Source organism: Trichechus manatus, unplaced genomic scaffold (genome assembly GCF_000243295.1).
Source record: "Trichechus manatus latirostris isolate Lorelei unplaced genomic scaffold, TriManLat1.0 scaffold00024, whole genome shotgun sequence".
Taxonomy (NCBI): domain Eukaryota; kingdom Metazoa; phylum Chordata; class Mammalia; order Sirenia; family Trichechidae; genus Trichechus; species Trichechus manatus.
In genome coordinates this window covers 19558890-19574190 of record NW_004443960.1, presented here as the reverse complement: position 1 = coordinate 19574190, position 15301 = coordinate 19558890, and the positions used below count along the sequence as shown (strand labels likewise).

Sequence of the window (15301 nt, the reverse complement as noted above, 5' to 3'; positions counted from 1 at the left end):
AAAAGTCGTATTTGGCATGGAAGGTGGTTAAATCACTGATTCTAATACAGTCTGACCAATATGCATTTATTCTATTCTATTTAACCTCCCAAATTATTATCACTAGAAAAGAAGGCTCAAAAAGTTAAATAAAGGTTGGAATCAATGATAACCTTTAAGAATTCTGGAACAAGGAAGACTTTCTCTGAATAATAATAACAAATATGTGTATAAAGCAAGTGCCAGGCACTGTATATACATTAATGTGTTTAACCCTAACAACAACTGTATAAAGTAGGTGCTTGTGGAACCCTGGCAGCACAGTGGTCAAGCATCTGGCTGCTAACCAAAAGGTCAGCAGCCCAAATCCACCAGCCGCTCCCTGGAAACTCCATGGGGCAGTTCCACTCCATCCCATAGGGTTGCCATGAGTCAGAATCAACTCCATGGCAACAGGCTTGGTTTTTTTGTTTTTTGTTTTTAATTGTCCCCATTTTACAGATGAGGAAACCAAGAAGCAGAAAGATTAACTTGCCCAAATTCTCATACCTTATAAGCACTTGAGACAAGATTTGAACTCAAGTAATCTGGCTCTCAGAATTTGTGCACTTAATTAGTGTGCTCTGATGTCTCAGATTATGTGTGTATGTGTGTATATGTGTGTTAATATACAGTAATAATAAAGATAAAGAGTATAAAGGTTTTACAATGTCAAAGAAACTGTTTCCCAGATCTGGTGCTGAAATAGTATAGAAAGTTTTCCAAACCTGTTGCCGTCGAGTTGATTCTGACCCTTAGTGACCCCACAGGACAGGGTAGAACTGCCCCACAGGGTTTCCAAAGCTGTAATCTTTTTTTTTTTAATTGTACTTATTAGATGAAGGTTTACAGAGCAAACTAGTTTCTCATTAAACAATTAACACACATATTGTTTTGTGACAGTGGTTGCCAACCCCATGATATGTTAATACTCTCCCCTTCTTGACATTGGGTTCCCCATTACCAGCTTTCCTATCCCCTCCTGCCTTCTAGCCCTTGCCCCTGGGCTGATGTGCCCACTTAGTCTCATTTTGTTTTATGGGCCTGTCTAATCTTTGGCTGAAGGGTGAGCCTCAGGAGTGACTTCATTACTGAGCTATAATGGTGTCCAGGAAAGCCTCATGATTTTAGATGTAGCAATAGATTTTTAGATATGAAATCAACAGCATGAACACCAAAAGAAAAAATAGATAACAGAACTTCATCAAAAAACTTTTTTTCATGAAAGGACACGATCAAGAAAATATAAAACAATCCACGGAATGAGGAAAAAATTGTAAATCATATATCCGATAAGGATCTAGTATCCAGAATATATAAAAAAAAATCCTACAACTTAACAACAAAAAGACAAACAACTCAATTAAAAAACAGACAAAGTACTTGAATAAATCTTTCTAAAGAAGATATAAAAATGTCCAACAAGTGTGTGAAAAGATGCTCAACATCATTAGGGAAATGCCAATCAAACCACAATGAGATACCACTTCACACCCACTAGGATGGCTATAATTAAGAAAAAGGAGAGTATAAGTATTGGAGAGGATATGGAGAAACTGGAGCCCTTGCTTGTGGGAATGTGAAATGGTGTAGCAACTGTTGAAATCAGTTTGGCATTTCTTCAGAAAGTTAATCATAGAACTACCATATGACCCAGAAATTCCAGCCCTAGGTATATACGCGTAATTAAAAAAACACTCTAACAAATATTTGTACATGAACGTTCGTAGCAGCACTATTTACAATAGACAAAATGTGGAAATGACCAAATGTCACAGCCAATGCCCTTTACCACACTGGGTCAGAACATCTTATCTGTACCGTTCATTAGCCAGCACTGGTAAGGAAGAAAGTGGAGAGCAAGATGCCAGATGTTCTCCTACTCTAAGTAAACTGGGCTACCACTGAAAGAAAACAGGTAGTGAGATCTGTTATAGAAATATATAATCCTCTCCTAGGGAACTCCTTTTGCAGAAGCTTTTAGGTTTCTTTATTCTCTAGTCTAATCCACTATATACCATTTGGCTGTGAAGGGAGATATTACAATTTGTAATGTTTGGGGTTTCAGTGTTTTATTTATAGATGTACATTTGCATGTGTGGAACACTTCAACATGTATCAAGAAATGGCTAGCACTTCAGTAGGATTGGTCTGTAGAGAATGATTCTGTACCTGAACTTTTTATTTGATCATAAATAGTACACCATAGGTTCATAAGTGACTATGTCGTTTATAACAGCAGCATTAGAACTCACCATAAGGAAAAAGTACCATGGTTGGGGCATACCATACGGCCCTGGAAAGACAGTTTCTATATACCAGGTCACAAGGCCATACAAGAAAGCATCAAATAGCAGCATTCCCAACATATAGCCAAAGACAAGGTTATCGTCAGGAACAGCTTGTGTCCAAAGGTTATCCCATTTAACACCAATCTCTGAAACAAAACAGAAGATAGTTACTATAGATGAGAACTCTGTGATTTAAAAGATTGATACTCTATATTTTGCCATAGTCAATTATTTATCTGCTTGATATCCTTTATATTTAGGTCATCCAATAAAATGACAACATTGGGTGCCTCTGTCCTCCCTTCAAAACCTTCAGAAATAAACACTAATGACTAAAATGAAAATAAACAATAACAAAAATGCCAGTGAAAAAACAAAAAGTAAATAAACCCCAAAACAAACAATGACAAAAAAGTCAGTAACAGAGCAGACTTATTGGGACCTATCCCTCTACTCTGCCCCTCAGGCTATATTCCCACTGAAATAACCATCAGGACATACAACTTTGGAAAGATATTCACCAGCATTAGCAATAAATGCTGACGACAAAGCAGAAGGTAAAAGATGTTTTGCTTAGATACAGCACTGATAAAAGGGAAAAAGGAAGTAACCAAAGTCAGATAAGTAATCCTTTCCACCTCTACTTTATCTATCACTGGACAGAGGGTAGCACAACTAGAAAAGGATTAGGGCTTTCAGTGAACCCCTAAATCAAAGACAGAAGGCACAGAGATATGAAACTTGTCTGCCCTTCAACTTCAGCTCTCCTTTGTCTCTAGATTAACACCATGAGAAGAATATTCATGAGCACTGTGTTTTTGAAAAAGCCATAAGAAAAGGTAATAATCTGAGAAAAAAATACTGAGTGAAATTAAAAATGACTTATTAAATTGAACATTATTTTGAGTGGCAGTGAACAGCAAATCACAAACCACAGGAAAAAAAGAGACGGTGAAATATAAACTTTAAGTCTTTCATTACTTGACACATTCTCCCAACCTAAACACAGTAAGAGTTCCTTTAAGAGAAAAACATATCAGGTAGTAAAGAAACAATAACTAAACAGGAAAATAAAATAAACTAACCTGATAAAAATAATTCATTCAGAAAACTGAAAGTGTATGTCCTGTTCCAGATTAAGCCAATTAAAATCCCACGTCAAGATAAATCCTAGTCAATTTTTAGTTCTTTACATATAAAGTAAGCACTGTATGAGTATACAGAAAAATATCAAATGTACATTATTCTTATTGGCTATTTATTGGGAGTAGCTTTTTGTTCATGAATGAAAAAATTCAGTATCCTCAATCCTTCTCCATTAATCAATAAATGCAATAAGATTCTCACTAAATCCCAACAGGATTTTTTCATAGAACTTAACAAAGTGATTCTAAAATTCAAGTGGAAGAGCAAAGTGACAAGAATAACTAAAGGACACCAAGGTAAGGGGTCAAGTCTAACAGATATGAAGGCTTGTTATAAAGCTATTATAAATAAAACCAATATGGTATTGATACAAGAATAGACTAACGGAATAGAAAAGATCACCAGAAACAGATACCTGCCAATATGGAAACTTCATGTAACACAGAGGTGGAATTAGAAACCAGCAGAGAACAATAAGCTATCTGATAAATAATTGTAATAACTGAATTTTCACGGGGAAATTTTTAAAAATTAGGTTATCTCCTAAGAAACAGAAAGCTAAATGTAAAAACCTGTTTTTTTTTTTTTAATTTTAGAGGAAAATACAGATTATCTCTATTACTCTGAGTATGGATGGACTTCCTGAGCAAGACCTAAGCATACAAACTAAAGGAAAGCTGGTAAACTTAATCACATTAAATTTAAAACTTCTGAAGGAAAAAAAAAACACTACTTAAGTTTAAATAAGCCACAGACTAAGGATATTCACACAACTTACAACAGAGAGAGGATTCAAATCCCTTTACGTAACAAGAAAGAATCCCATCCACCCACCCCCTATAAATTTAAGCACACTGAGATGCCATTTTCTACTTAGCAAAAAGGAAAAGGTGAAATAGTTTTAGATAGTGTTGTAAAGGATATGAACATTTTAAATATCTCCCAATTTATAGGCCTGGACCAGTAAGTCCATTTCTTCTTATGTGGCATTATGTGCCCTGGGAAGCCAGCAGTGTCAATGTCATTTTGGGAAGTTCATTCTAGAAAGGAAGTCAAGGAGGAGAGCCAGCACTTGCATTCCAAGTAAGAAAAGAGTAAAAGGAAGGTGAAACAAACAAGTATATGGTCCTAGGTTTCCCTGTCTCAGGGGAACCTTGGGAAAGGTGGAGGTGGGATTATGTAGAAATACCCAACACTGTATGGTATTGGCACTGGTATTGGCAGTGTGAGGTGGCTAGATACATGGACACAACATAGTGCTCCTGGCTCCCCATACCTTGAATATGGTATTCACAACTTACAGGAATTTCCAAGTGTTTGTGAATGCCAAAGAGGCTCAGAGAGAGCCAGTGGATCACAGAGAATTGAATCAGGACTTTAAGGCTGGGCCAAATGGCCCCAATCGTGCTCTCCAACAGAGGGAGTACCAGCACATTGTGCTACATGGGCCACAGATAAGCAATCATAGTTCCGTTTGTAAGGCTTCATATACAGCTCAGGTTAGGCACTCTGCCACAGAGGCAAAAGATCCAGAGGATTACACATAGATCAGAGAACCTCACTTCACTCCACTATAAGAGAGTTCATAAATTTCTATCCCCTACATATATTATCTTAAAGAATACAAGAAGAGAGAAGTCTGAAAGAATGACTCATTAAGAAGAGTCTGAATAAGTTGTTGGATTAGACTTACATTGCATTTAGCTTCCTCACCTCTACAACTCAGTTGGGTAGAATTTAGAGGAAAACTAATTATAGGAAATAAAGAAGCTAAATTTGCTTTTTACATGAGAGTAGTATAATGCATTATTGGAAAGGATATGGAAAAACTCTAATCTACTGTTGGTGGGAGAATAAATTGCTGTACTCTTTTTGAAGGTTATTGTAATATCAATAAAAATGTATGCTATAAACGTCTTCTGAGATAGCATTTTTATGTCTAGGGATTTATTTTTCAGATAAATATGCATATGTGAGAAAATATATGTGTAAATTGTGGGCAAGGGCAAAAAAATGGAAACCACCTAAAGTACATGGCTTGAGAACTAGTTAATTAATTATGATACCTCTTTATAGTACAATATTAAACAACTTCGTAAAAGAATAAACTGTATATCTACATGGTAAGAGGTCCAAGATACATTATTAAGTCAATAAAGCATACCGTAGAACAGTAGTTATAAAATTATTTCCTTTGGGAGTGTAACTGGGGGTTTACTTTGGAGAGATGAAGAACTTCTAACTTTACACACTTTAATTTTTTAACAGTTCATCTATATTGTCTTTATAATAAACAAATCCAGGAATAAATAAATCTGATAACATTCTCTTACCTCCTCACACACTGTCTCACTCACAATACTTAATTCTGACTTTCCAGGAATTGGATCAGCAAAGGCAAAATTTGTAAGACAAACGCTCACCTTTCATTTCCAATTTGAGCAGAAGATTAATCCCTAGTGCCAATGCAACATTTAAGCTAAGACAGGAAGCTATCTTCTTGGCAAGAGTTATCTCTCCATAGATTTCAATAATGAAGTTAAATGGCAAGAAAGCAGCAAAAAACAGGAAGCTTCCAAGAGAAGCAGCCAAATTAGCTGCAAATAAGAAGGAAATTACAAGGTCAGTTTAGAGCAATCTGAAAAATCCTGAATTACAAATAACTTTATAGACTACAACAAAGCACTATTGGACTATAGCCACTAAATGTGGCGACAGTCCAATAAAAATTTATTTACAAAAAAGGAGGCTATAGTTAGAGTATTCCAGATTTATAGGATTTCTTTACATTTTGGGTATGAGTACTTTGGGAGTTGAGTACCAGGAAGTTAAAAGGGCTTGGGAAATACCTCAGGATTTCCACAGAAAACGTAAAGTCAAGCCTTCACACATACTAGGTGATCATCCAGTAAAACTGAACTGACTACTAGAATAAAAAGCAACACTCTTTGGAACCTTCATAGTGTAACATCAACAATGCCCAGCACACAGTACAATTACCAGAAAGGTAAAGATACCAGTAAATGTGAGTAATAATTTTTTTTAAAAAGTAGTCAGTAGGAATAAATGAATCCACAGATGGCAGAGATGCTCGCGTTAGCACAGGAAGAATTTTAGAGGAGATATTATGAATGTTCAAAGATTAAAGGAAAAATATCTTAATAAGTAAACATAGGAAATCTCAGAAGACAAAAAAAAAAAAAAAACAAACTAAAAAAGAACCAAATGGAACTGGAAAGTACAATAATTAAAATGAAAAATTTATTGCATGAGCTTAAGAGAAGATTGAAAATTGCAGAAGAATCAGTAAACTTCAAGATATATTAATAGAAATTATTCAGTCTAGGGGGAGAGAGAGAATGGGAGGGAGAGATACAGAGATGTTTGAAAAAGAATGAAGAGAGCCTGAGGGACTGGTGGGATAATTTCAAATGGAAAGAATGCAAAACCAAAGTCTCAAAAGGAGAAGAGAGTGAGAATGGGACAAAAATATTTGGTGCTGTTTTTCAAATATGTGAAGCTTTCAGATTTTATGTTTTCAAATATTTTTTGTCCAAGTAGTTCAGCAAATACCAAGCAGGTTAAATAGAAAGAAATCCACATCCCGGCACATGATAGTGAAACTGCTGAAAACAAACAATAAGAATTTGAAAGCAGCCAAAGAAAAGAAACATATTATGTATGTGGACAATGACAGGAACGTTGGCAGAATACACATTCATTTCAGGGGAACATCAAACAATATTGAAAATAGGTCATATGCTGGGTCACAAACAACTTTCAATAAATTCATAAAGATTGGTATCATACAGTATATATGCTCTGACAACTACAGGATTAAGATAACATTTAATAACAAAAAGACATCTAAAAAATCCCCAAATATTTGGAAACACGTTTCTACATAACCCATGAACCAAGGAAACCACCACAAGGGAAATTAATAAATACTCTGAACTGAATAAAAATGCAAACACAACATATCCAAATTTGAAGAGATAAAGCAAAAGCAGTATATTGAGGGGAATTTATAGCTTTACATTTTTATATTAGCAAAGAAAAAAAGTCTAAAATTAATGACATAAGTTTTCACCCTAAAAAGTCAGAAAAAGGAAAGCAAATTAATACCAAAAAAGTAGGAGGGAAAGAATAATAAGAACAACAATTAATGAAATATAAAAACAGACAATAGAGACAAACAATAAAACCAAAACCTAGTTTTCTGTAAAGATCGGCAAAATTGATAAATGTCTAACAAGATGGATCAAGAAAAAAGGGAGAAAGTAAAAATAATCAATGCCAGAAATGAAACTGGGAAAAAGATTACAGACAGATCACACAGACATGAAACAGAATGATATGAGACTATGATAAAGGAGATACCAACCTGACAAATTAGAAACTGATGAAATGGGACACAAACTGATGAAAGGCACATTTACCAAAACGGAGACATAAGAATATACAATAGTCTTATTTATATTAAATAAATTGAATTTGTAATTAAATTCCCATAAGGAAATCTCTAGGCTCAGATGGCTTTACTGTTAAATCATTATGTATATATGTATACCTATAGTCCATTCATGCCCTGTTATAATCTCTCCCAGCTGCTCCTCTCTTCTCTCCCCATCTCCAGGTAAACATTAATATGCTTTCTCTCACTATAGTTTACATTTTCTAGAGTTATATATAAATGGAATTATACAACATGTACTCTGTTTGGCTTCTTTCACTTGGCATAATTATTCTGACACTCGTCTATGTTGTAGCATGAATCAATAGCTCATTCCATTTTATTGCTGAGTAGTATTTCATTGCGTGTATATACCAAAATTTGTTTATCCATTTACTTGATAAAAGACATCTGGGTTGTTGACAGATTTTGGCTATTACAAATAAAGCTGTTATGAATACTGGTGTGCAAGGTACTTCTATGGACATATGCTTTATTTCTCTCAGATAAATAAGTAGGAGTAGAATGGCATTTAATCTTTTGGGGATTTATTTTTAAATTACCAGCAGAGAACTATTTCTACAAAATTTCTAACTAGACCACTCTGGGGTTATTTGGTCACACATATTTTGCTCATGTGAGCAAGGAACCAATTTTTATTTTACCTTTACATATGAGACACAGAGTCTTGACACATGGTAAGTGCACGAAGGACTTGCTGAATGAGTGAATGAATGAGTTTATCTCCATCCCTTGACTTGATTTCAGAAGTGATTTAAAAGCAAATTCTGCAGGAAGCATTGTTTAGTTCACCCTTAGTTCCAACTGGTCATAATTTTATTTTTTATTCGCTTTTTACATATACATTGGGCCATATCACTTTCAATGCTCTCTGCACTTCCTGTCAAATAATTTCATGTGCCATTCATCTTTTCTGTTAGAATGTAAGCAGAAGCAGTACATGAAGGGCTACAAGGAGCTCCCAAATATGATTCTATTTTGGTCAATTAAAAGAGGTTCTGTCACAAGAGGAGTCTTAGACTCACCTTTACTGAAGAAGGTGCTAACCATAAAGCCAAACAATATTGAAGCAATGGCATAACACATAAAAAAGACAAAGATGGAACTATAGTCACTGTAGTAGAAGACTGGTTTATCTATAACCTACAATAAAACAATTAGGAAGTCAGGTGAGTTACACAATAAGTAGTGTCACATAAAAAGAAGAGATGAGGGAGAAAATGATAGCCCTAATGATGCAGATAACACTGCTCAGTGATTGAAACTGAATAAGATGGAAAGTTAACTAAATAATTTCTTACAGAATGGTTTAAATCTTGCTGAGAGATTCAGCAGCTTCTGAGTTTCCACAGTGGAGACAATGAAAATCACATTTCATTCTCCTGGCAACCTGAGACCAGTCAGCCTACACCATGATTATTTTTTCAGTTTCAAAGGATAGCTACAGCAGGCTGCAACCAACTAGAACCATACTGTCTAATATCATAGCCACTAACAACATGTAGTTATTGAGCACTTGAAATGTGGTTAGCGTGACTAACTGAATTTTAATTTTAATTATTTTGAATGTAAGTTCAAAAACTTAGGCAGTATCAAATACAGATCAAGTACTTCTAATGAAAATTTGGCATCTGAATTGAGGTGTGTTGTAAATATAAAATACACACCGGCTTTTGGAGACATTGTGAAAAGAACATTGTAAAAGGCTCATTTGATTTTTAATTGGTTGCAAGTTGAAATAATAGTATTTCGGATATATTGAGTTAAATATATTATCAAAATAATTCTACCTGTTTCTTCTTACCTTTTTATTCTAGTGACTATTAAACATTTAATATTACATATATGACTCAGATTATATTTGTATTGGACAGCACTTAACTAGACACTTGCCTTGGTAAAGAATAACACGCATATCAAAGAGATAATAACAATATGTGAAAGTAAGAATGTGAAAAAATAGGCAGCCCAGATAATCCAGTTTCTGAGTCCAATGATGAGCTGGTACTCCTGTGGGAAAGTCAACACAAACCAAACATTACATATATCAGTAATATGACTTATATAAATGGTTAATATCATCTCCATCTTATGAATGAGAAAATCAAGGCTCAGAAAGTCAATTGTCTTGATCAAAATTATACAGTAAGCAGAAATATTGGGATTAAAACTTATTTCTCCCAAGTTCAGAGGTCTTTTTTCAATACTATACCTAGTATTGAACCAAAACAGAAAATATTTCAAATTAAACCTTAAAGCATTGAGATTAAGATCTCTTCTATTACATTCTATTTCCAGGAATATTAGAAAAATGTGTCTATGTTTTTTAAACCCAACTGTAAACACTAAAAAGTAGGAAAAATAAAGTTCCCAGTGTGGTGAAACCATGAATATTTTTTCAGAAATACCTGGCTATAGACAGATATTTCAAGTTTTAACAATACAAAATTGTTAGTTAAATATGATTTAGTTAACACATGATGCTTTACAAATTCTGTAAGAGTAATACTTATAGATTGGCTATTTGAGATAAGATGTTTTAAACTAGAAACTCCTTTAGGCAGCCAAAGCTCTCTCTCTCTCTCTCTCTCTCTCTCTCTGTGTGTGTGTGTGTGTGTGTGTGTGTGTGTGTGTGTGTGAGTGTGTATGTGCACACACAAATCTGTATGCATAGAGAAGGAGAGCAAGAGAGAGAAAAGAAAGGGACATATTCCAAAATTTTAACAGTGCTTGTCCAGGGTGAAGGTTTTTTAATACTGTTTTGTGACAGGCAGAATGTTCCCCTAAAGATATCCACACTAAATCCCCGGTACATGTGGATATATTACGTAACACAGCAAAAGGGATTTTGCAGTATAATTAAGGTTATGAATCTTAAACATGGAGAGATTATCCTAGATTATCCAAGTACACCCTACCATATTTTCTGCCTATTTGTTCTATCAAACATTGACAGAATGTCAAAGTCTGCAAAGATAGTTGTCAAACTGTCCATTTCTCCTTTCAGATATACATGTGTAGGACTGTTACCTGTTATCATTATGCAATGTCCCTCTATATTCCTTGTTCTGAAATCTACTTTGTTTATTAATATAGCTATTTCAGCTTTTCTTTTGGTTAGTATTTGTGTAGTCTATCTTTCTCCAGGCATGTATTTTTAACCTAAATCTTTAAACTGGGTTTCTTGTATATAGCATACAGTTAGGGTTTTTCTTTCTTATTCTATCTGATAATTACTGACTTTCAGCTGCTATGTTTAAACTTAGTGATTATTTATATGTTTGGATTAAAATCTACCTTTTTGGTAGCTGTTTTCTATTTGTTGTATTTATTCTTCCTTTTTTCCTCCTATTCTGTCTTCTCTGGTTTTAATGAGCATTTTTATTACTCCATTTATCTCCTCTATTGACTTGTTATATATAAATCTTTAATGTTTTTTGGCAGTTGGCCTACAATATGAATTTTAAAGTAAATGAGTCCAACTTCAAATAGTATTATACCACTTCACATGTAGTGAAAATATTTATTTATTCTCAGTTTTTTCCTCCTACTCTTTGTGCCACTGTAATCATACATATTACCTTTTCAAGTGCTATAAGCCTCAATGCATTGTCACTTTTATTGGTTTAAACAGAAAAATATCTTTCAGAGCAATTAAAAATAATACAAAGATTTGGGGGTGGAGCCAAGATGGCAGACTAGTCAGACACACTAAGCCATTCCACTAAAACAAAGATCCAAAAAACCAAGTAAAACAGATACAGACGTCAATCCTAGAACCTTGAACTTTAAATGAAGGGATAAACTATTAGATTGGAAGTCGTTGAGAAGAAGAAATTGATAGAAAATGAGGAAGGAACAAAGATACGGAGTGAAGGTTCCTGACCAAATGGCATGACTCAGTGTTGCCATCTTGGAATAGTCAATTACCCGCACGCAGAAAGGCACCTCCACGGAATTCCCAATAGAAGATAGAGGTACAGCACGGACACACCCAGGACTAAGACCATGTTTGCTGGCTGCAACTCAAGAAGCCCAGACTCTCTCACCTAGTGACCACAGGAGCATGCTCCTACAACCCCTACACCTCTGGTAAACAGTGGCTATAACCACCCCATAGCAGCAACCCCAACTGCCAGGAACCAGAGTTATCAACACACTCTACTGCCCTCCTCCACCTAGCCCCCTCTGCCCCTGCCTTCGCCCACCCCTCCTACCTCTCTCCTCTGCCCCACTGCCCATGGCCCCAAGGGGATCCAGCTTAGATCCCAGGCCCCTTTCTGCTGGCTCTGGATCTCTCTTGCTGCCTGCCACAGCACCCAGGTGACCGGCTTGGACCCCAGACCCCTTCTTGCCAGCTCTGGACCCCTCCTGCAAGCTCTGAACCCCTCCTGCCACCTGCTGCAGCCCCCAGGGGATCTAATTTGGATTCCAGGCCCCTTACTGCTGGCTCTGGACCTCTCCCACTGCCTGTTGCAGCCCCCATGGGACCTGGCCCGGACTCCAGGGCTCTTCCTCTTGGTTCTGGACCCCTCCCTGCCATCCACTGAGGCACCGAGGGGACCTGGCCTGGACCTCATACCCCTTCCCACTGGCTCCGGAACCTTCCTGCTGCCTGCCGTGGCCCTGAGAAGACCTGGACTGGATCCTGGGCCCCTTCCTGCCGGCCACAGACCCCTCCTGCTGCCCGCTGCGGCTCCAAGGGAGCCCGACCCAGACCCCAGGCCTTTCCCAGCTGCCTTGAGATCCCCCGCAGATCGCAGTGGCCCCGCTCCAGCCCCTACCCTTTTTACACTGGAGACAAATGACTCATCTCCACCCATTTCCTTCCTACTGGACTTACCCTGCTCCATCATAGCTGAGTGACTGGCCCTGGACACCAGGACAAGGTGGTGAGGACTATCATACCCACAAAACGAGCAAACAACAAAGTACACCTGGCCTGCCTGCCCAGACATAATCAATCAAAGCAGAAAAGCAGGAAGAAACAAACAAACCTACAATAAATAAACAAAGGAAATAACACCTGAATGTCTCAGAGACAGCAGACAATATCAAAACTTATTAAAAAAAAGGACAAGATGGCTCCAGTAAGCAACCTGAATAAAGTACCAGTTGACCTTCCAGGAGAAAGAAAGGCACTGGAACTACCTGATAGGGAATTCAAAAGTCTAATATTCAGGGCTCTCCAAGAGATTAGGAAAGAGATCAAGGAAAATGCAGACAAAATCATGGAAAACACGGACAAAACCAACAAAAACATAGCCAAAATCAAGGAAAACACAGACAAAGCAGTAGAATAATTCAGAAAAATAATAGAAGAACAAAATGTCAAAATAAATAAACAATTAGAAATCATACAAAAACAGCAATTATAAATCTAAAAGATGAACAACAAAATTTCAGAATGGACAATGCAGTAGAAGGTTTTAGGAGCAAATATGAAACAATGGAAGACAGAATCAGTGAAATGGAAGACAAATCCATGCGTGCCACTTTGAGGAAAAATTAGAGAAAAGAATGAAGGAGAATGAAGAAAACCTAAGAACTATGTGGGATACAATCAAAAGCAAAAATCTGTGTGTGATCAGAGTTCCATAACGGGAAGAAAATGGAAAATACAGAGAGGATCACTGAAGATTTGCTGATAGAAAATTCCCCCAATATCATGAAAGATACACAGGATAGGCCCCAAAAGAAAGTCATCAAGACATACCACGGTGTGTCTTTGGCCAAAACCAAAGACAAAGAAAGAATCCCAAAAGCAGTCGAGAAAAAAGAAAAGTCATATACAAAGGGGAAACTCGGCAGAAACCATTCAGGCAAGAAGGCGATAGGAGGATATATGTAAAAATTTGAAAGAAAAAAAACTGCCAACCAAGCATAATATATTCTGAAAAACTCTCCCAAAAATACGATGGCGAAATTAAGACATTTCCAGATAAACAGAAATAAGAAAATTTGTTAAAACCAAGCCAAACTTAAAAGAATTATTAAAGTGAGTCCTTCGGTTAGAGAACCAACAACATCAGACAACAACCTGAATCTAGGACACAGGTCAGTATCAGCCAAATACTGACCTAAGTAATGAACTCTCAAGGATAAAACAAAACTAAACAATTCAAACCAGGGAACTAGAGGTGACAATCTGTAAATGACGACAATGTCAGAACAATAAAAGGCTGATACACAGTGAAGATATACAACTTTCAAATGCAGAAGAAGTCCAGGCAATATCAAGTAATAAAAGACTGGTTCAAACTTAGGAAGATGAGAGTAAATTTCAAGGTAACTACAGAGAAAAGTTAACAAACCTACTCCTCAAAATAAAGAAGAAAAACATACAGCTTCAGTAAACACAAAACCTACAATATTGAAATAAACAAAAAGCAATCTCCTAAACAAAAGGAACTCAGCGCAGGAAAGTAAGAGGAATAACAACGACAAAAAAAGTCAAAATACAAAATAACAATAAACTCACACCTATTTATAATCACACTGAATGTAAATGGCTTAAATGACCCATAAAGAGATAGAGAGTGACAGAATGGATAAAAAATCATGACCCCTCAATATGCTATGCTGTCTACAAGAGACATACCTTAGACACAAAGACATAGATACATTAAACATCAAAGGATAGAAGAAAAATAATGTCAAGCAAACAGCAACTAAAAATGAGAAGGAGTGGCAATACAAATCTCAGACAAAAAAGACTTTAAGGTGAAATCCACCATGAAAGACAAGGAAGAACATTATATAATGATTAAAAGGATAGTCCACCATGATGACATAACCATAATGAATATTGATGCACCCAATGATACAGCTCCAAAATACATAAAACAAACTCTACCAGCAATGAAAAGAAATTGACATTTACACAATAATAGTAGGAGACTTCAACACACCACTCTCAGCAAAGGATAGAACATCTAGAAAGAAACTCAACAAAGATACTGAAGATCTAAAGGCCACAATCAACCATCTTGACCTCATAGATACATATAGAACACTTCACCCAACAGCAGCAATGTATAAATTCTTTTCCAACGCACATGGAACATCCTCCAGAATAGACCACATCTCAGGCCACAAAGAAACCCTCAACAAAATCCAGAACACTGAGATAATACAAAGCATCTTCTCTGATCACAACGCCATCAAAGTAGAAATTAATAACAGGAAGAGCAGGGAAAAAAAATCAAATATTGAAAACTGAATAACATCTTGCTTAAAAACCACTGGGCAATTGAAGAAATCAAAGATGGAATTAAAAATTTCTAGAACCAAATGAGAATGAAAATACATCATACTAAAACCTTTGGGACACAGCTAAGGCAGTGCTCAGAGGTCAATTTAGAGCAAA

At 36.2% G+C, this 15301-nt stretch overlaps 1 protein-coding gene across 1 annotated transcript in view; it reads right to left on the bottom strand.

Moving 5' to 3' along the window:
• The window catches only part of LOC101344529 (ATP-binding cassette sub-family A member 3-like), a 233463-nt gene that overhangs the window by 133637 nt on the left and 84525 nt on the right, over window positions 1-15301 (bottom strand). Inside the window, exons 6-9 of the mRNA XM_004373452.2 lie at window positions 9820-9942; window positions 8958-9075; window positions 5879-6052; window positions 2274-2455 (exon numbers count right to left, since the gene is read on the bottom strand). Coding sequence (XP_004373509.1) covers window positions 2274-2455; window positions 5879-6052; window positions 8958-9075; window positions 9820-9942 — 597 coding nt within the window. The remainder of the gene's footprint in view (window positions 1-2273; window positions 2456-5878; window positions 6053-8957; window positions 9076-9819; window positions 9943-15301) is intronic.